At 53.1% G+C, this 20982-nt stretch overlaps 1 protein-coding gene across 16 annotated transcripts in view; it reads right to left on the reverse strand.

Annotated features, from left to right (window-relative positions):
* PTPRS (protein tyrosine phosphatase, receptor type S) overlaps positions 1 to 20982 on the reverse strand; it is a 158552-nt gene that overhangs the window by 96181 nt on the left and 41389 nt on the right. For all 16 annotated transcript variants that reach the window (XM_027706167.1, XM_027706160.1, XM_027706159.1 and 13 more), the window contains one exon: positions 4272 to 4439. In XM_027706167.1, coding sequence (XP_027561968.1) covers positions 4272 to 4359 — 88 coding nt within the window. In that variant the 5' untranslated portion in view covers positions 4360 to 4439. The remainder of the gene's footprint in view (positions 1 to 4271; positions 4440 to 20982) is intronic.

The following is a 20982-nucleotide window of genomic DNA, read 5'->3' on the forward strand; positions in this document are numbered from 1 at the left end:
CACACCACACACCTTCCACACCACACACCTTCCACACCACACACCCTGCACATCACACACCTTCCACGTCACACACCTTCCACACCACACACCTTCCACACCACACACCTTCCACACCACACACCCTGCACATCACACACCCTCCACACCACACACCTTCCACACCACACACCTTCCACACCACACACCCTGCACATCACACACCCTCCACATCACACACCTTCCACACCACACACCTTCCCCGTCACACACCTTCCACACCACACACCTCCCATGGCACCAGCTCCCCGCTCTATCAGCCTAATCAGGGACCTACAGGAGCTCCTTTCCCATCCCACCACATGTTTTCCATCCTGTCCATGAGTCCCACATGCCTTGTGCAAGCCTGGCTGCTGTCTTCTCCCAGCCCCAAGGATGCTCATGGAGCACAAGCCCCCCCCACCCCCACACATGCACCTCCCATGAATTCCCGTGTTCTGCAAATTAATGACGGTGCAAGAGCAATTAAAAGGGAAGAAAGCCAGGGTAATGCATCATAAAAGGGGCTTTATTCTTTTATTTAGTCAATTGCAATTTAGATTTAATTATTTATGGTAATACTTCAGAGTGTGCTAGTAAAGAGTTCTATACCATGATTTATAAAAGGAAGGAAACCTAAGCAATAAGTAACGTTTGCTGCCATTAAATCTTGCTGGGGCGGAGAGAGCCACACACCAGCCTTCTGTGTATGCAAAGTACCAATTAGCAAAGTGCTATTGTAAAGCACAAAGGTTTAATCAATGAGAAAAATCCACTTGAAAACAGCGAGCGTGCTGATTCCAGCCAGAAAAATGGGCACATTTCTATACAGTAAGTGGCTTTTTATCTGCAGCTGAGGAGCACTTAGAGCGGGCACGTCGTTCCTTCGGGTGGCAGAGGAGGGCAGGAGGACCTGACCACTGCCCTCAGCCCAAAAGCAGCTCTGCTGTGCCCTGCCCACCAGCAGGACGAGGCTGATTCTGTGCACACACAAACCGAGGTGTTTTAGGGTGCTCCCCACAGAGGTTTTATGGCTCAGGCTGGGGGCACGAACAGGAAACACCAAGGCTTGGTGCTGTGCCCAGGTCCATCAGCAATCTGGGGACTATTACCCTCCCTGCACTCATACCCATCTGTCTCTGCTGCGTGGTTTTCTCTCAGCTCCAAGGGGCACAAGACCTGCCTCTTTGGTTGTGCAGCTCTTGGGGAGGTCTCCCCTCGCTCCCTGCAGTGATGCCAATTCCTGGTACTCGCCCAAACAGCTGAATCCTTAACAAAATGATAATACTTTCCATTTAATGAAAATAATCATGGAATTAGCAATTTCCAGTTCTATGGCTGCCCTTGACTGTACAGAAGAAACAAAGTGTCCATATGCAACCAAAGAAAAAGAGAAGGAACACGTCTGCTTGACACCTTTCCATTATTGTCCTCCTCAGCTTCCCAAGGAGGAACAGCAGGCAGAAAGTAGTGTGGTGCTTTGGGTTTTTAATTTAAATGGCAGTTTCCTTTAAATAGAACACTCCTGCCACAGAAAGATTTAAATCACTGACTGAGATCAATTAGCCTCGGAAACAAGGGAAGTATTTTAATGGTCCTTTGATTGCAGAGGCCACAGCTCCTCCAGTGCTGCTCTGGGAGAGGAGGCAAGTTCCAGCTTTCAGCCCAGGCTTTGCTGCACGGGGAGCTGTTCCCCTGTGAAGCTGGGAGGGTGATGCCCTCCAAAAGCCAGAATCCCAGGGGTTTCCTATCTCCAATGTAGGCTTCCCACCACGGCAGGGGCACCACCCCCGTGTGCCCGGGGGGCTGCAGGGCCTGGGCAGCCCCTCTGGTGAATTAGGGCAGGAAATGGGGTCAGCGCCGTGGCCAAATGGAAACCGGCCAAGGGATTACGGGAGAGGCAGTGACAGAGCCCAGGGCCATCTGATGGGAGAGGACATTGTCAGAACAGAGTGACAGCTCCTCACACAGCCTCTGCAGTTGTGACAGACAAAGCTGTTTGCTGTTTGCAAGGCTCAGTGGGGAGCAGCACGGACCAGCTCGGGTGCTGCTGACTGCCAGGGGATCCCTCCAGAGCCACTCCAAAACCAGGAGCTATCAATTCTCTGTCCACTCATCATCACCAGGCACAGCAACAGCCCCAGAGCAACTCCAGCAACTGGGAACAGGGAGCAACCCCAAGGGCACGGCTCAGGGAGGTGCTGAGCTGTTCCACGGGTCAAGAGAAGAGACACCACCTTCCCAATTTCATCTGCACAGCAAGCAGGTAAGAGCAGCCCCACCTTGGGCAACCTGCAAAGCTCCTGCATGGACATCTGTGAGCAGCAAGAGGAAAAAGAATACAAAACCTCAGAGTTCAGGATCCAAGGACACTGCAGAACTACAGGAGAGAGAAACTCAGCTGCAAGCAGCAAGGTGTCTGTGGAGCAGGGATGGATTTCAGCAGGGCTGGGGCCACAGAACTGGTGCCTTCTGTGTCTGACCAGCATCAGCCCCCCTTCCTGGGGGCACATTTCCCCTCAAAAGGGCTTGGTAGCAGTCAGACAGCACGTGGGATCTCCTTGTTCTGCTGCAATCTCTCAGCAAACCTCACCCCAGATGGACAGACAAGATGCTCCTTTCTTCTCAGGAAAAACCAAAACCACAGAAGAACTGAGGTCACAGAGCCACGATTTTGAGAAGCCTTGATTCTGCAGTGCCCACTCCCAGCAATGAGCACACAGGGCTTGGTGTACACGTAAAATTAAAATGGACCCCACTTTTCACAGGCACTTGGGTATCACAGGGAATGAATCAGGGCTCTGCTTATACAGAGAATCACAGAAACACCTGAACTCTCCATCCACTCCTGCAAAGCTGCACTGCTGGCTTTGCAAACAGAGATTTTGCCAGGAGTGTTACAGCAAAACCAGTGGCAAGAACAAGACCCCGGAGCCCTGACACTGGATTTTCCACTGAATCCCCTCTCCTGACCCCACTGCACAAAGAGTCAGGAATGGAAATTCCTGGTGCCCCCTTTCACAAGCCAACAAGGCCACCCTGAGCCCAGTGGGACACAGCAGCACCCACTGACCCTGGGTCCTCATAAAGACCCTGCAAGAGCATTGGCTGTAACATCCAAGTAGCGCCCCGGATAAATCCTTGGACAAAAGACTCGTGCCAGGTTCCCTGCTGCCAGACACTGCACTGTTCCTGCCACTCAAGACAGCTCAAACTGAAGCCCTGGCCCTACAGTGAACCTCCCAGAGCCCAGCTCCCTTCCCAGGCTTAGGAAATGAAAAAGAATAAAATAAAACATTATCTTTCTGCACATGAGCGTTTCTCCCTGCAAAGAAGGATTAAGCATGAACCCAGCAAAACTCAGGAGTGAGGCAAGGGCAAACACACCCTCCACTTGCCTACTGCAGAGAGGATAGAAAGCACTTGTTCCAAAAAAAAATCTCCCAGCAACCAAAAGGTCGTGGGTCCATTCAATCCCCGGTGACGGCGTCAGCGTAATAAACCCTGATAACGAAGCGATTACGTTAAAAGCTGTCAAGGGCTGTGCTGACCAGAGCAGCCCTCTCACCAGCTTCAAGCAGCTTTGCAGGGGAGGGGAAAAAAAAAAGTCATAATTCAATCAGCCTGGAAAAGTCTATTCCCCACTGATCCCAAGCGATCAGCCTTCATGTCGAAGGAACATTACATTCAAGTCGCTGAAGATTTTCACCTTTTTTTTTTTTTTTTTGCCTTCCCCTTTTTCATTTTTTAAAGCCAGAATTGAAAGGCAGCGAAGACAAAAACTGTGTTAAACTGGAACTGGTTCACTCAGGGGAAGGAGGAACATAATACTCTTTCTTCAGATGCTGTTTGGAATCCAGCCCCAGAAAGTAACATGACAGCGGTCACCAGTGTCTGACAGATCCTGAAAGGCAGGAGCAGGAGAGGACAATATGGGCGAGCTGGGTGGAGATGGGGCCAGGAGAAGGGGGAGGAGGGCTCTGGCAAGAGCTGTCAGGCAGCTCCCTCCCTTCTCTCCAGCTCTTTGCAGGCTTGGGGGCAACCCGAGGTTCAAAGCGGGCTGTGAGGGCCCAGCTGCCCCGTGTCCCCCTGAGGCAGGACTGGGAACAATGGGAAGGCACTGGTGGAAAGCTAAAGAAGTTAGAAAGTTAAACACTTGGTCAGGTATTGAACACTTCTTTAAACACTGGAAAGGAGAGGGGGATACTTTGCTGAGGTGAGAAAAGGAGCAGGGAAAGAGCAGAGTCACTTACTTTCAGCTACACAGTCTATCAGCAGCACGGAGAGGAGGTTCACGAGGGAGACCAGTGAAGACATCCCAGGGCTGGGAAGGATCCTCATCCTCTGCACTGGCCTTCGGCCCCAGCCGGGAAGGCTCCGGGTCAGCGGGACTCACAACGTCTCCCCAGCCTTGTCAGCACCTGTGGGGGCACAAAGGGGACAGCACTGAGCAGGAGCTGGGTGGGCAGAGGGGGCACGAGGGGGAAAGCACTGAGCGGGAGCTGGGTGGGCAGAGGGGCACAAGGGATAAAGCACTGAGGGGGAGCTGGGTGGGCAGAGGGGGTAAAAGGAGTAGAGCACTGAGGGGGAGCTGGGTGGGCAGGGGAGAGCACTGAGGGGGAGAGCACTGAGGGGGAGAGCACTGAGGGGGAGGTGGATGGGCAGAGGGGGCACAAGGAATAAAGCTCTGAGGGGGAGCTGGGTGGGCAGAGTCGAGCAGAGCCCAAGGGGCAGCAGGGGCCCAAGTCAATTGCTCCCTTTGAGGAGCCCAGGCAGCTCCAGGAGGACCTGACCAGCTCCATGGCCCAGCAGACTGGTGGGGACACGAGGCTGGTGGGCTCTGGCTCCCTGCCTGGGCAGGGGATGAAGTGAATCTCAGCACTCGCACTCACAGAGGGAGGACACGGCGCAGGAAGGAGAACGGGAATCAGGAGGCACCAACCACACAGAACCCACATTTAAAGTTTAACACTCGTCAGCTCCTCTCCCTCCCCAGCCCGGGAGATGCAGCAGCGCCGGCCCAGCAGCGCTGAGCAATGAGGTGTGAAGGGATGTGACCCGACAGGGCCCAGGGACCCTCTGAAAGGGCGATTTTTCCACAAAAGCGCAGGGAGAAGAAGAAAAACTGAAACCTCACATGTGAAAAACCCAGCAAGGAAGAAAAAAATCCCCCACCAAGAGGGAAGATGAAGCAGGAGATGTTTTCCTTGGGCTGCCTTTTGTCTGTTGGGGATCTGTGTGGTTCCCATTGGGGGGGGATCCTCTGTGCTGTGCAGCACTGACCCAACACAGCCACCCTGACCCTCAGCCTGGCATCAGTGTGGGTGTCCCAGAGCCCCTCTTGCACGGGAAACACGTGCTGGAGAGATTCCAGGCTTCTCTCCATGGCTTTCATTACATGTCTGAGAGACCCTACTCCACTTGGTGCCTCAGTTTCCCCACTTGCAACACACAGAGGAACCACTTTACTGAGCTACACAGAACAGGGAGAGAGAACACCCGGAGCAGGGGGTATCACACAGTTGATCCTGATGGATCAAGTAAACACAACCTCTAATGGCTGTGGGAGAGATTTTCTCCTGATCACCTCTGCCCTGGACGTGGCAGAGCGTGGCTGCAGGACAGAACCAGCACATCATCCCCGCTGCCACGGGGCAGAGGGAGCTCAGCACCCGCCTGCTCCCCTCACCCTGCCAGCACATTTCCATGGAGACAACTCCTGGCTCCAAAGGGAGCTTACAGCTTTATCCTGATCCCTGTGCAAAGCTGGAATGGCATTAAGGGAGCTGTATTCTTAGCCACTGCCCCAGTCCGGAGTGTCAATACTGCCGAACGCTTCCCTCAGCCACAGAGGTGAGCTCTGCCCCAGAAGGGCCGAAAATAAGAGCCAAAACTGCAGCCACAACCTCCTCCCAGGGTCGGCAGCTCAGAGGTTTCCCAGCAGCCAGGCTGAGCTCTGGGATAATGGCCCAGAGCTGTGGAAGGATGCTCAGATCTGACAGATTCCTTCCCGCTATCGTTACGCCAATTAGAAATCAAACCCAGGGTTTATCACCTTTTGGAAAAAAGCCAGGTAGGAGATATTGTACAATGATCAAAGGCTTGGAAAGGACTAAGGGGATAGTGAGGCTGTTTAGGCTTTCTGATACACATCAGGGTGGGAGACTGTCAGGACAGGCAGTGTGAAGGGGCATTTTAATCTTTTTCTGTCCCATTAACTCTCCAAGGCTGAGCTGTACAGAATTAAAAGAAAAGCCAGAATAAACAAGAAGTCCCCATATGTACTCAGCCCTAAAGAGCAACTTTTCAGACAGAAGCTTTGGACTTGCACTTTGAGGATTACAAAGCCTCTGCTGTGTGCTCTGTGCTCCTCTAGATCCATCGTGCTTCAGCTCATGAAACCCGAGCATGAATACTGATACAAAAAAGAGAAAAGATCTGGATTCTGTCACTGGGAATCTCTTCAAATGTTTGTTCTAGACACACTCAGAGAAACACAGAGGCTCCAGCCAGCCTCAACTCGTGGTTTTCAGGGTTCCAGGGCGCAGAACGACGCGCTGGGGTTTCTTTTGTTGCTGCAGAGAGCAGGAACATCATGAATAGCTGCGATGGTAACTGTTAATTAAACTGGGGATGTGGTACCGATGCCAGCACAACAAATGGAGCCGTGTTGCTGCTCACTGGCTCTCCCTCCCTCCTGCCTCAGTCACGCAGCTCCCAGTTCCCACCAGCAAGGCTGGAAGGGAGAGGGCAGGAGCTGGAGAGAGCAACCATCCACCCAAATATTTAGTTCCCTATGCTAAAATAAAACAAACCAAACCAGTGCTGGCTCAGCCACCATTTCAGAACCTCTCATTTTTCTTTATCAGAGTAATATATCTCCCCCCAGTCCTAAAAATGCCACCAAACATCTCCTTGAGCCTTGTCTGCTCTCCAAATGCAGCACCAATGATCTTCTACAGAGCAGCCAAGAGAATGTGTATCTCCAAAGGATGGAGCTGAATGCAGGAATGTCAGGGGAATGTTCTGCCTCCTCTGGAGAGAGGAGCCTGGCAGCTCCACTCTCCCACCTCCAGCAGGCTTTTCATGCCATATAATGGGCTCGGATGGAGAAGGTCTGGTACAGGGGATACAGCAACAGCTCCAAGACTGGAGAAGGAGATGCCAGAGGGTGACACTTCCGCTCCGGTGCTAATGTGCTTCCCGGGCCCCTGACGGAGACAGAAAGTGCTGGCAGAGATATCAGGACATGTCAGCTTCAATCCAGCAACTCATCCTTCAGAGCAGGTACATCACTGGCTGTCTCCCCCCCGGGTACGGGATTTTCAGGACAGCAGGATGTGCACCCACCTGGTTCCCCTGCGGATACCGGGGACGAGCTGGGACAGAGTTTGCTCTGCTCCCTTGGGAGAGCCCTGGCAATAGGGAGGCTGGAAACAGATTGATCCATGGCAGAATTCCCACCTACAGCACTGAACATGCCACGTTTGGAACCAGCTGCCACCCAACGAGGCCCTGCTGCCCTCCCAGCGGGCCTGAAAAAGTGGGAATGGTTCTGGTGGAAGCTCAAATCAGAAGGGCTCTGTCACCCATCCTCTGCCCTCCCCATGGCACAGCTTACCTTGTCTGTGCTCTTTGGAGCAGGTTTGCTCACTCCTGCCTGGCCCTGAGCACCCAGCCAAGCTCCTGGCACCAGCCAAGACAACATAATGGCAGTTTTCCTGTGCTGCTCCACGGACCTGCAAACCCACACTAAATTCCCTGGCATGGGATCCCCTGCAACACAAGCAAACCACCTAATAGACCTCAATCCTTGGTAAAGAATGCAATTAAGTGAAGCCATGGCCCCCAGTGGGGTCAGATTTGTGCTAGATACGGTCACATTTCAGGAATAAGATTAATTCTTACAGTAAAAGAGCTCCTGTAAGACATTCATTCTTGTGTGCTGCCTAATCTCCAGCTCTGAGCATGGCCCCGTGTGCAGCTTGTAAGAGCTGAGCCTGGGGTCTTGAAGAGCATTATTAAAAATAATAAAACTCAGAAGTGTTTGCAAGAAGCAGCTTCTCACTGCAGCTCCTCCAGCTGGGATGGAGCCAGGGGTCTGCAGGGACCCAAGGGTGCAAGGCACAGAGGGTGAAGTGCTCAGAAGCACCTACATTTCTTAAGAGCTTAAGTTCCACCGAGAGTCAAAGGGACTTAATCTAAGCTGCTGTAAGATGCTTCTGAAGATTTTCCCCCCAGTAACTCCCATTTCAGAGGGCACTGGATACCTTATGCCCTTAAGCTACTTTAGGTATCCCAGGGGATACGGGAGGAGGGGGCTTTATCTACAGACCAGGTTGATTACCTTGGTCCTCACTGCTTCCAGGGGGACACGCTGCTAAAAAACAAGTGTCTGCACAGTTATGGACACTGGGATGGGTCAGAGCCCTGCAGGGATTTTCACACAATCACAGAATCATGGAATGGTTTGAGTTGGAAGGGACCTTAAAGATCATCTTGTTCCACCTCCTCCTATGGGCAGGAACACCTTCCACTAGACCAGGTTGCTCCAAGCCCAGCCCAATATGGCCTTAAACACTTCCAGGGTTGGCGAGTTCACAGCCTCTCTGGGCAACATTTTGCCCTTTGTTACTTTTTCTGAGCTGGTAATTGAAACATTTGCTCTGCATTTAAAAAAAAAAAATAAAAAAAACCAAGAGGGAGGGACCTTGCCTTCATTTTGGATTCACTACAATATAACAACTTGAAAAAAAAAAATCACAAAGAAGCATTGGGGCTTCTCTTCTGTTCCACCCGCCCGTGAAGAGGAGAAGGGGGATTTTAAAGAAATTCTCTGCAAAAAGTTCCACCCAGATCTAGGAGATTATTAAACATCTTCATTTTCAGCAGCTGCTGTGGGAGAATTGCTCCCATTAGGCACATCAATCGGAGCAAACACCTTGCAGGCAGAGGGCTGCACTGAGGGTTCTTCCTTCCAGCAGCACCAGCTTAGTTTGTGCTGCCTATTAACAGAGGTCAGTGGGTCACTTCATTTCCTCCCAGCAACCTCTTTAAAGAGAGAAAGAAAAGCTTTTAGCACAACCACCAGCTCATTTGTCACCTCCCCTGGGGAGGGCAGAGATGAAATTTGAATTCACCACCCCACAATTCCCGCTTGCTCCTACCCAACACCCTGCCCTTGGCAAACCCCACCTCACCAGGGCTGGGATAAGGAAACCTGGCACTGGTGGTTTGTTCAAGGTGGGTCCTGCCTGCTTGGACCTGGCCCAGGAGCCCACCCTGGCACCTTTCCTGCGGGTTCTGGGGAGCAGTGCTGGCTCGGAAAGCCTGCATGGCCCATGTCATGGAATTACAGGATGGTTTGGGTTGGAAGGGACCTCAAAGATGATCCAGTTCCACCCCTTGCCATGGGCAGGGATGCCACTCACTGGATGAGGGTGCTCAGGGCCCCCATGCAAGGTGGCCTTGAATATTTCCATGGATGGGACATCCACACTCAGGTTGCTTTGCTGGCAAGTGTTTGGCTCTTTCCTGGGGAAACAGAGCATGAAGAGAGGAGCTTCAAAGTATGTGTTTCTGACACCTATTTCCCCCTCCTAACACACTGACCAGCCCAGCCCTGTTTAATGGGCAGGGAGAGACCACAGCCATGAAAGTGCTGGTGGCAGGGGGGGAGATGCTGCCTCTGCTCCAAAAGCTCGACCCCAGATCTTGGTCAGACAGGAGAGCCCCCAGGAAACTCACCCAGAGATCAGGTCTGCACACAGCAGCATCACTGCTGCTCACAGGATTAGCTCCTGGCAGAGGAAAAACCAACCAAACCTGCCAACCACAAGAGTAAAGTGCCAGAAGTCCAGCAAGTCCCAGTGCCAGAGCCGTGCACATCCTCTCCCCACACCAGGGAGACCCTGCAGCCCTCCCTGTGCCTGCTGAATCCCACTCCTCAGGCCAGCAAACCCCCCAGAATAACTCTGCCTTCTGGGCCACTTCATCTCAGCAAAGACACCCTGGCCATGTGCAGCCTGCTGCTGCTGAGAGGAGCAGTCTGGGCTGGGGCACAGGGGGCTGTGGTGATCCCATATCCCATGGGACCCCCTTCCCACAGCACTTCAAGACACCTTAATTAAACAAACACAACCCCATGACCAGCAAAGCTCACCTCAAGACTAACTGGTGGCTTTAGCTGCCCGGTTCCAAGGGCTGTGCAGAAAGGACTGATCCTAAAAGATGCCTGATCCTGCCCAAAAAATGAGGCGTTGGAGCATTTCCAAGTCGGTCTCTTCCTCTCCAAAGCTGCTGGACACAGTTGCTCTTCTAGGTTTGAATGCAACTCCCCAACCCACTTCAAAACACAGGCCATGGGCTTGGCAAACACAATTAGAGCAGGCAGCAGAGATCCTTCAGAGTGAAGCACGGCTGTTTATCTATCACCGAGTTACTTAGATCTTAAAAAAATATTTACAAGAAAGAGGCAGAGTATTATCTTCCATGGGGAAACAAACACAGATGGAGAAAAAAAAAAAGAGCTTTGATCAGGACTGTCTCGGTCCTACTCGCTGCTTTTCATCCCCAGAACTCCAAGTGCTTTAATATGACAGTATTATCCCATTTTACAATGTGGGAAACCAGAGGAAACTGCACAGTGAGACAGCTCACTGTGTCAGCACGCACACAGACACACACACAATATTTTTCCTCCTTCCTGCACCACTTCTAGTCCTCCCACATGTGTGAAGTGCCCAAGCAACAGGCAAAAGGGGCATTTTGGGGCGTAGCAATGCGGGTGTTGCAAGAGGTGTTACTCCCTGCCCAGGGGTGCAACGGCACACTAAGGGTTAAGCTGTGGTGGCTGCAGGAGAAATGAGACAGGAGAGCTCCGAGTTGGGCTCAAATCGTCAGGAGAAATTAATTTCCCCCCATGCTGTCCCCCGCAGTGACAGCTCTGACAGGCAGTGATGGATCACAGAGCATTCAGCAGGTGCAGCACAGCACGGACAGGGCAGAGGGGACATCGCAGCCGGAGGGATGCGGCAGCGAGGGGAGGAGGACAAGGAGGAGGAGGAGGAGGAAGCACAGCTCCCATGGCCTGGCTGCACCCTGATAAACCCAAGCCCATCCACGCTTTGGGGTGCTGCAGCCACAGGAGGACCCCAAAGGACCCTCCCTGCAAAAAGTCAGTGGCAGCACCGTGGCAGCAGCAGCGAGAAGGAGGCAGTGCTGGAGCCACCAGAAATGCCAGGAGCATCCTCCAGAGCTGGGCTGAAGATGTGGCTTCTCCTCTGCCTCTGTGCACACAGGGCAGGGCTGGGAGATCCTCTGGGATGCACTAAGGGAAGGACTGGATTGACACAGGACCACACTCCCCTCCACCCCATCCCCTTCCCCTCGCTCCCACACAAACACATCCTTCAGCATTTCCCAACAAACCCTCACGATCTCCGCCGGGCGCCCGACGGCATCAGCGATCGTCAACTAAATTGCCTTGTGGTTCTGGGTAATACTTTGCGTTTCTTCTTGCAAGCCTCGGAGCTTTATTTATTTATTTAGCAAGTCATTCATCATTAGCCCCAGCTCAGTTGCCTGACAGACCGGGAGCTCCTTGGGGCACATCCCGTCTCCGCGCTTGCCACGCGCGCACCGACAGCGCTGGGTAAATAACCGTCCGTCAGCCACGTCCTGCAGCATCCTCAGCTCAGCCAGGGGAATAAACACCATCCTCTGCCAGAAAATAATGCTGAAATCACCAGCATCCCCCTCCCAGAGCACCTGCACCCCAAGCCTGGCTGATGGGTGATGCTGAGTTGCTGTGACCTGCTCGGGACTGGCGGGGGAACACAGGGCTCTGCTCTGTGCTGGCGCAGCCTCACCTCAGGTCTTGGGGCAGTTTGGAGTGCCACAATATAAGAAGGATTTGAAGTTATTAGAGTGTACAATGGTGGCCACAGAGATAGGAAAGGATCTAGACAGGAAGTCATAAGAGGAGTGGCTTATTCAGCTGGAGCAGAGGAGACTGAGGGGAGACTCCTCGGGGGCTGCAGCTCCTCCCGAGGGGAGGTGGAGGGGCAGGCGCTGAGCTCTGCTCTGGGACCAGGGACAGGAGCCAGGGAAGGGCTGGAGCTGTGCCAGGGGGGTTGGGATGGATCTCAGGACAAGGTTCTTCCCCCAGAGGGTGGTTGGCACTGCCCAGGCTCCCCAAGGCTGCCAGAGCTCCAGGATCATTTGGACAACGCTCTGAGGGACAGGGGGGGATTGTTGAGGTGTCTGTGCAGAGCCAGAAGTTGGACTGATGACCCTTCCTACTCAGGATATTCCATGATTCTATGAATATACTCCCAACTTCTGACCAACAGCACCAGCCTGCAGCTCCTTCAGATACACACTGTCCCTTGCAGGAGACGTGACATCACTCACAGCCACATTGGTTGCTGGCAACCTACAGGTCAGTGTCCTGTTACACAAGTCCTCCCTCTGAAACTCTTGCACTGGCAGGAGCACTAACACCTCTCCCTGTCACACCATCCCTTCTCTGACCTGGGCAATGTGGCCATAACCATCACTGGACCTTCTCCAAATCAGAGATATAATGCACCACTCAAACACAGCAGAGGGAAAAAAGAAAAAAAAAGACAAAAGCTCAAGAAAGAGCCCAACCAAACATCCGCTCACCACCAGCAAAACTCAACAGCCTTTCTCATGTCTGCAGTCCAAGCTAAGGAAAAGCCTTTTTCCACCCCAGATCTAATGCAGGTTCAGATCAGCTCCACATTCCTGGGGAGGAGTGACTGCCTCAACTCACATCTGTGTGTGTCCAATTAAGAACATATGAGAAAACCATTGAACAATGAAGAACCGGTGCTTTCCTGACCTACAGCATGGCACAAAGATGACCTGCACTGGGAAGAGCCCATCCAGATGGCATCAGTCCCTCTGAGCAGGCTAATCCCTCCAGCTTTGGCTTACTGTTCCCTTCACACAGAAACTTGGATGCTGCTGCATCTTGTGACCTTCTCCACCCTCCAAACGGCTCTGCCAGGTCTGCACGGGGACTCCCTTTGTGTCAGCAGCAGGAAGGAGTGTTGGCCCCCTCTTCCACCCCAAAAACCCTGTCAAACAGGGGGTCAAACACCATTCCTGGAGGTGACATCGATGCTCCTTGCTGATGGCAGCTCAGCTGCTGAGAGGAACCTGCCTGGCCTTCCTCCAGCTCCTCCACAGCTTTCTGCTGCCCTCTGAGAGCAACTTTAGCTGCTTTCTCACAAAATAGGTGGTTGTTACTGAAAAGCCTTGTGCAAACCTTCCCCTGAGGACAAGCAGTGGGTTCCCAGCCCCAGCAGCCAGGCCAGGAGCACAGGAGGCCAGTCCCTGCCCCGCAGAGGTCCATCACTGCAACAGGACTTTGGCCAAGTGAGGCAACCTGCCCACCTACTGCTGGCTGTGAGCTCGTGTCCAAGCAAAGCATCTTCCACCAGCCTTCAGCCCGAGCAGAAGGAAAAGGGAAAAAAAAAAAAAGAAAGAGAGAGGCAAAAAATCGAAAGGAAGAAAAAACATTGCAGAAAGTTAATTAGGAACATGAGGGTGCTTTATCAGTTCCGGCTCAGAGTGCTGGACGGGTGTAGGATGTCACCAGCCCTCGCGCAAGAACGACCTTCTCATTACAGGCGGCCGCTGATCGATCGCCTCTGTTTGTTGTCTTCATCAGCCCTCAGATCCTCCCCTGAACCCCACACCAGGCAGCCTGGTGGGACCTGAGGAAGGGGATGGCAGTGGGACCCTCCTGGTGCTCCCACCAGAGCTCACCCCCCTCTGCCACCGGCGTCCCCCCGGGAGGGCAGAACGAACAGCCCCAGATTTTGCAAGGCTCATTTCTTACCCCCACACAGTCCCCAGTAACATGAGTTATGGAAATAACCCCCAAAATCCCTGAGTGACACACACGCACACACCTCACGCCAAAACCAAAATACAAACTCTCTCCAAGACACGAGGACCTGGGAAATTCCAACCAGCCACTACAGAGCCAGGCAAGGACCCTGCTCCCACACAGCCACCGAACCCAGGGGCTCCTGGGGAGGATCTCAAAGCTGCTCTGAATTTACACTAAGACAGAGGAAAACGTGACTCCCTGATGATCATCTTTAGGGTCCCCCATGCTTGAGCTGCAGAGGAACTGCCCTTGCTTTCTCATTCTGGAAGAGGCAATTAAACCCCAGAGGCTGGAACACCTCAAGCCCACCTACAGGCAAGCCAAGAGTGTGGGGAAACAAAAAGAAAGAAATTTCCTTCTTATGGCCTGTACACCTCATGGTCACTGTTGTCTGCAGGCTGGGAGATGCCACGGGATTGCTGCAGTCCCTGGGGAAGGATGGAGCTGCACACACACTCTGCATATCAGTGAAAAACAAATGAGAGGAAATAAAAGTAGTGAAGCAAACACGCAAAGTTTCTCCTAATTGCTATTTGGTGGTAAATGAAAATCATTGTGGCAACAGTGCGGCTGATGAGCTGTTTGGTTTCCTCACAGCCCATGGAAGAGGGAGAGTTGTGTGAGGAAGGGATGGATGAGACAGGAGGGTGAGTGGCTGCTCAAATCCCCCCACCAGCGAGGCCGGGCTCCTGAGCCGCAGTAAGAAGGATAAAGAGGCTTGTCTTTCTTTGTCCACAGCGCAGAGCTGGCTTCATCACCACAGCTTGCATCTTGCTGATTAGTGACCAGCAAGGAAAGCTAATCAAGGTTATTAGGAAGTGCTGTCTTCCCTGGGTTTCACAGCTGCCTCCTCGGGAGGACACAGGGCAATGTGGCTCCCACAGCCACCGGCCCATCAATGCCTCCAGAGGTCTTTTTTCCACCCCAGGATCAAGTGTGCTGCCGTCAAGCCCCACACAGAGGGCACCCCTTGGGCATCAAGGACACAGGAATGTCACTCCTGGGGCTCCCCTCTCTAGTTTATCCTGCCTTCTCCTTCAGCATTCATTCCCTCCCCACTTCCTTGCCAGGCGCTCCAGCCCTGTCAGCCAACACAGGGGGTTAAACTCCATAAAGAGGATTTGGTTTTGAGCTTGCAAGACAGAAGATGAGCAAATCCCTTCCCTTGCTCTGGCAGGAATCCTGTGTCTCAGACCCACCAGCCAGGAGAGATTAAGAAAGGAGCAGAGAAAGAAAAAAATCCATCCATCACTTGCTGCCGTGATCTCATCTGAATTTAAGAGCTGAGCTGGGAGGATGCTGGGTCACTGCTTGGGCTGGTGGAGCCCTGCAGACCAGCAGGCACCAGAACAGACTGGAGAGAGTCTTAGGCTGCACTGCTCAAGGTCAGCAACGGGGTTAGGAAGCCACATCCAGGCTCCGTGCTTGCCTTCCCTGCGATTTAATTCTGGGCTGTCTGTCTAGGGAAGCCTCTGGCTCTTGTCACATCTTTGCAGAGAGCCCTGGCTGCAGCGGGTGCCTCCAGGAGTTGCCTTCATGCATTGACTGAAGCCCCACAAACCACACCAATGTGCAGCAATGCCTGGATGATACAAGCCAGGAGCAATTCCGAACCAAGCGGCTCAGCCAGGCAGGGCTCTGCTGCCATTTTCATCTTCCACATGAGATGCAAAATTAAGAGGCTACAAAATAGGCAGAAACTGGGAGTAACACCACCCTTGTGATCTCACCTGGCCAGTTTACTTCTATTAAACATGATATTCCTTCCTTTCTGCTCTGAGCAGCTGTAGCTTCATGGTCCTGCCAGGCCAACAGACATCCCAGCCTAGAGGTGGCTGCTTCCACTGGAGGGGATACAGCAATCCCAGCCACACCAGGGACACATCAGAGCCGGCTTAAAACATTTACAAGCATTCAGAGATTGATAACATCCCTCCTGGAGCAGGCTGTAGGAAAGGAGCTGGCGAGAGCACCATGGGAGAACCTTCCCATTACCCAGGATTCAAGAAGCCTCCACCTGCTCGGCACATCGCCTCCTATTTCACTTCAAACCAGCATAAGGGTTTTTTTGACAAGCTGCTGAGATCATCTCGGTGTCTTTGCAGCAGTCAATCATGACAAGGATCAGGCAGGGAGATTTTTTCCGAGGAGGCTGGCTGAGTGTTCACGGCAATGTTTTTGTGATGCCGAGCAGCAGCAGCAGCAGCGCCGGCGACGAGCGGGCCATGAATTAAACATGGGATAATATTTACTCGGCAGGTGAGGACCATCAGCACGCTCTGGGCTCTGCCTGGCTGGGGAGGAGCACGCCGTGTGTCCTCCATTTTCAGCAGGACAAGCCTTGGAACAGCAGATGCTTTCCCTCGTGCTGAGCAGGAGGTTTCCAGGGTCTCTGACCCCTCTGCCTGCTCAGCCAGCGCTCGGGAATGACTCGTCCATCTTCGGAGGCACCGAGCCAAACAGGAATGGGTCCAACAACAAATCTCTCCTTCGGACACGCAGGAGCCACCATATTGCAGAAAATGCCTTTATTGTCACTGCACCATCTGGAGTCGCCAGGAAATGCAACTTTTTCGTCCCCATCAATTACCAAAGGGAGAAATCTGCTGTTCCCTGAAAGGCAGAACTTCCCACTTTCTCCCAGCACCAGGTGGGTGAACAAGAGCTGAGCCTCTCCAGAGCACTTTCAGGATTTACAAGCCCCACTGTCTCTGCTTTTGGGAGACAATCTACAGTCTCCACCTTGGAATCCCAGAATGGTTTGGGTTGGAAGGAACCTTAAAGATCATCTTGTTCCAGAGCCCTACCATGGGAAGGGACACCTTCCAGTAGGAAGGTGGAAGCCACCCCGGCTCAGACCTGTCAGCACCCCTCAGGGGTTCCATCTTGCTCGAAAACACAGTGTCTTGTGCTTAAATTTCCTAAAACCAGAGGGGCTGAGAACCTCCCATTTTATGTCTTTCACCAGAAGCTGGGCACGGTGTGGCTGGTCCAGAGGGGCACCTGGAGCATCTCCCAGTGGGAGGACACTGCTGGTGCTCCATGGGAGAGGCATCTGGGGCTGAGCCAGGCAGGCAGGGACCTGGGGAACAGCCCAGGGATGGGAACACCATTCCTGCATGTTTTTAGGACGGTCAGACATGATCTGCCTCCAACTTCCAAAGGCACGATGCTGCCCTGGGCCAGCAAGATTGACTAATTGACCTTCCAACCTCCCTTCTGTCATTACTTTCTATGATTTTACAACCTCTCTAAACGGTTCATTTATCCTGAGTGAATTCCTGCTGCATCCCGCTCATCAGCCAGCTGGGCAGCACCTTCCTCCAGCCACACCGTGTGAGGGCAAAGCTGCTGCAGGTGCACAGATGGACCCGGCACAGGGGCAGCAACAGGGCAGAAAACAAGGGGTGGGGGGAGCCCCAAACAACCCTTGCTGAAAAAACAGTGTGAAAAAGCATCTTAAATCCCACAACTTTGGGCCTGTTTGTTGGCCCGAATTAAGCCCAGACCCTGAAGGCGATACCAGGGCGCTCTTGCCTTGGAGGGGTCAGTGTTTCCAGCAACAAGGACACCAATTAAAGCTTTTAACGATGCGAGCCCAGGACCTTGCTGAGCCCTGAGCTGCCTCTGCCCAAAGCTCTCTCTGCTAATAACCCGGTGCTGCGGCCCAGCCACGGGTGCTGGGCTGCCTTAAATATTTATGACAATCGTAGATTGCTTCTTTCCTCCCCATAATGATGCCCTCACGTGCTCCCTCCCCAACACAAGAAAGCACCAGTCTCCTCCCAGTGCCTCCAAGAGCATCGGCACGTCTCCGGAGCAGCAAGGCAGGGTGCCAGGGAGGGATTTTATTTTGTTTTTTAAGCCTTCCCCCCCCAGCCCTTTCCCACTACAGCCTCGGCTCGAGTTCTCTCGTTAATCTAATTGTTCTCCTAATGAAGATCTGCAATTCCTCAAACATTAATTACCAACGGCAGCAGCAGCAGCAGCTGTGGAACAAGAGCTCCCTGTTCCTAATAATACGCTTCACACTTTCGCCTGCCACAGCTCAATTTAGCTTTGCGTGATTTGGCTGGGGGCAGATAAATAATATTCCAGCTATGGGGCTCTGCAGACAAACCCAGGAGGAGGCAAAGCTCTCCCCACACCCCGGGGGCTTCAGAGCATCGCAGGTCCTCGGCTGGCTGCTAAAAATCCCTGGTTTGTTCTATCTGCATCTCCCTGGCCCAAGGCTGCGCCTCCGTCACGGCACCGTCTCCATCCTGCAGCTTTTGGAAGGTGTAAAGAGCTCTGCAAACAGCCAGGGAGGGGAAGCTGGGAGGGAGAGAGAGGTGCTGCATCCCCGTCCCCATCCCCACGCTGAGCACCAGCGAGAAAGTGAGAGCACGGGCAGGGAGGGAACACAGAAGTGGGATGGGCCTGGGCGGTCGGGAATGAGTCAGGGGATGGAGGAGGAGGGAAGGGGGAGAGCGGCAGAGGGAGGGCGAAGCTCCGAGCCATTATTTGTTTCACTCACAGTAAAATGGAAAATAAATGGAGAGGAAGGTTAGTGGGGATCGGGAGACTTGAGTAGGACTGCAGGGCTGGGGGAAGGCTGGCGTGGCACGTGGTGATCCAGGCAGCTCCTGCACACGGTGGGATCACATGGATTCCACAACCCCAGGACCCTGAGCACGGTCCCATCGTGCCCATAAACCAGCAATGGCTTTGGCTACAGCTCTGGAGATGAAGGAAAGAACAAGCACACAGGTGCAGAGCCAGCAGCAACACTGCCACTGAAACGTGGGGAGGCCCTGGCACAGGTTGCCCAGAGAAGCTGTGGCTGCCCCATCCCTGGAAGTGTCCAAGGCCAGGTTGGATGGGGCTTGGAGCAAGCTGGTCTCATGGAAGGTGTCCCTGCCCATGGCAGGGGGTGGAACAAGATGAGCTTTAAAGTCCCTTCCAACCCAAACAATTCTGTGATTTTTGGGGGCAAAAATCACTCCCCTCATCCACCATGATCCATAACGCTGCCATGGAAAAACACTGTTCCTGTTCACTCAGGTCAACCCCTTCCAATCCATCATCATCTCCAGCCCAAGGGCACAGGGGGGCAGTGGGGAGGAAGCCATGCCCAGGCAGAGGAGAGCTGCCAGCCAGGTCCCTCCTTACAAAAGAGGCTGAAAACCATGGGTTAGGAGAAGCAGCTGGAATGGCCGGAGCCAGGAAAAGCTGCAGTAGCCCCTCTCGCCAGCACTGTGCAGCCAAAAATACACAAGGGGAACAAAACAACACATACACACACACACACAAAAAAAAAGAACAACCCACAAGAGTTTTCAGTGACAAAAGCAAACAAATAGATTTGTGAATAAATATTGATTTGACAGGAAGTGAGACAAACCCTTCCAAAAACACTCGCTGGCACCAGGTCCCTCTCCCAGCACAATGAGCAGCCGTCATCATTTCATGGGTGCCTTTGCACAGTCGGCAGCTTGAGCTGCTTCAGGGTTTTGGTTTGTGGGGTTTATTGGTGTCCCCTGTGCCAGGCATTGGCATTGTCTTGAGAGATCTCAAGAAATAAACATGGACTGAGGAGGCTGTGCCGGGCAAAGTGAGCAAAAAACCCCACAATTCACCCTAATATCTCTCCAGGAGGGGAGAGGTGGCCAGTTAATGCTCTCCAGCCCTACAGGCTCAGTTTGGTCCGAAGGAGTTAAATTTTCCTTCAGCCAAAGCTCAGGGCTGAGTCAGACCCAGAGTCAGAGGGCGATGGGCTGCTGCTCCACTCGCTCTTTCCTGACCGCAAACACATCTGCACATACCCCGATCCTCCACAGACACACACGGGCCTTTCATCCCGGGAAAACCCCCACAGCACTGCTGCTTTGCAAAAATTAATTAACGTGCCCATACGGGGAATTTCAAGACTTGGTTCCCACTACAAAGCGGGCATCTCCGGGGGAGATGGGTGGGAGAGATGGGCACCGATTCCTCGACGGCAGCGCTGGGATTGTGGGGGGACAGCCCAGATCCAGCACACAGCAGGGATCTGCCCTTCCCCTGCCCTGCAGAACCCTTTGTGCTGGGTTAGGAAACCTCCTGCTGAACCCTACTTTGCCTCCTGCAGACCCCCAAGAGCCACACTGGTGCAGTAAAGAGCACCAAGACCAGCAGCGCTCGTATTTGGTGGCTTCCCACTGAATTCCCAGCCTTGCTCTGCTTATGGGATTCAACGGAGGGAACAAGATGGCAGATTTCACCCGATTCACCCCCAGAACCACCACGTCAGGGAGCTTCAGGTCATTGCAAACTGGCTGGAGATTGACAGAAACAGCCTGAACAAGGTGTAGGTGCTGCACCCCGGAGCTCATCGGGCAGCAATCGCCGGGCACACACGTGATTTCGGGGTGAGCGTCTCCGCACGGATCCTGCACACCTCCAAAAGAAAAGGTTTCCTTTGTTCAGCTTCCTCCCAGCACAGCAAAAGAAATCCCAGCCCCGTGAGTGCCGTGAGGGGCCGGTGACGCTGATCACAGCTTTCCTGCTCATTTTGTTTTCAATGAGTGAATTAGCAGGCAGCCAGCTGACTCGAACATCCCCTTATCTCTGCACCAAGCTCGCTGCCGAGGATTTGCATAATTTTAATCTTTCCCACCAATGAGCATGAAAAAATTAGTTTTCCACTATTTTATCTTCTATTTGTGTTCAATAAACAGAGCTGGCGGCTTTGCTCCGTGTATTTATACTGGGAGCCGTGAGGAAGAAGGAGGGGGAAGATCCCCCTTCTCCAGCACTAGGCCAGGTGGAGGGTTAAACCAGAGGAGGGAGGTTGGGGGAAGGCTCTGCAAAACTGCTCCACAAACTGCAGCTGGAGATGGATTTGAAGCCCAAATGTCCTTATCCAATCCCAGTTGTTTCCTCCAGTCCCCTTCCTATCTCCCAGCTCCAGCTGCCAGGCTTCCTCCCATCATCAAGACCTTTGATTTCCCTCTCAAGCAAAGAGTTGGTTGGACTCGCTCCGAATAAATACAGGCTCCAGATCCCAAGAACACCAG

This window comes from Neopelma chrysocephalum, unplaced genomic scaffold (assembly GCF_003984885.1).
Source record: "Neopelma chrysocephalum unplaced genomic scaffold, ASM398488v2 Primary Assembly neopelma1_365, whole genome shotgun sequence".
Taxonomy (NCBI): domain Eukaryota; kingdom Metazoa; phylum Chordata; class Aves; order Passeriformes; family Pipridae; genus Neopelma; species Neopelma chrysocephalum.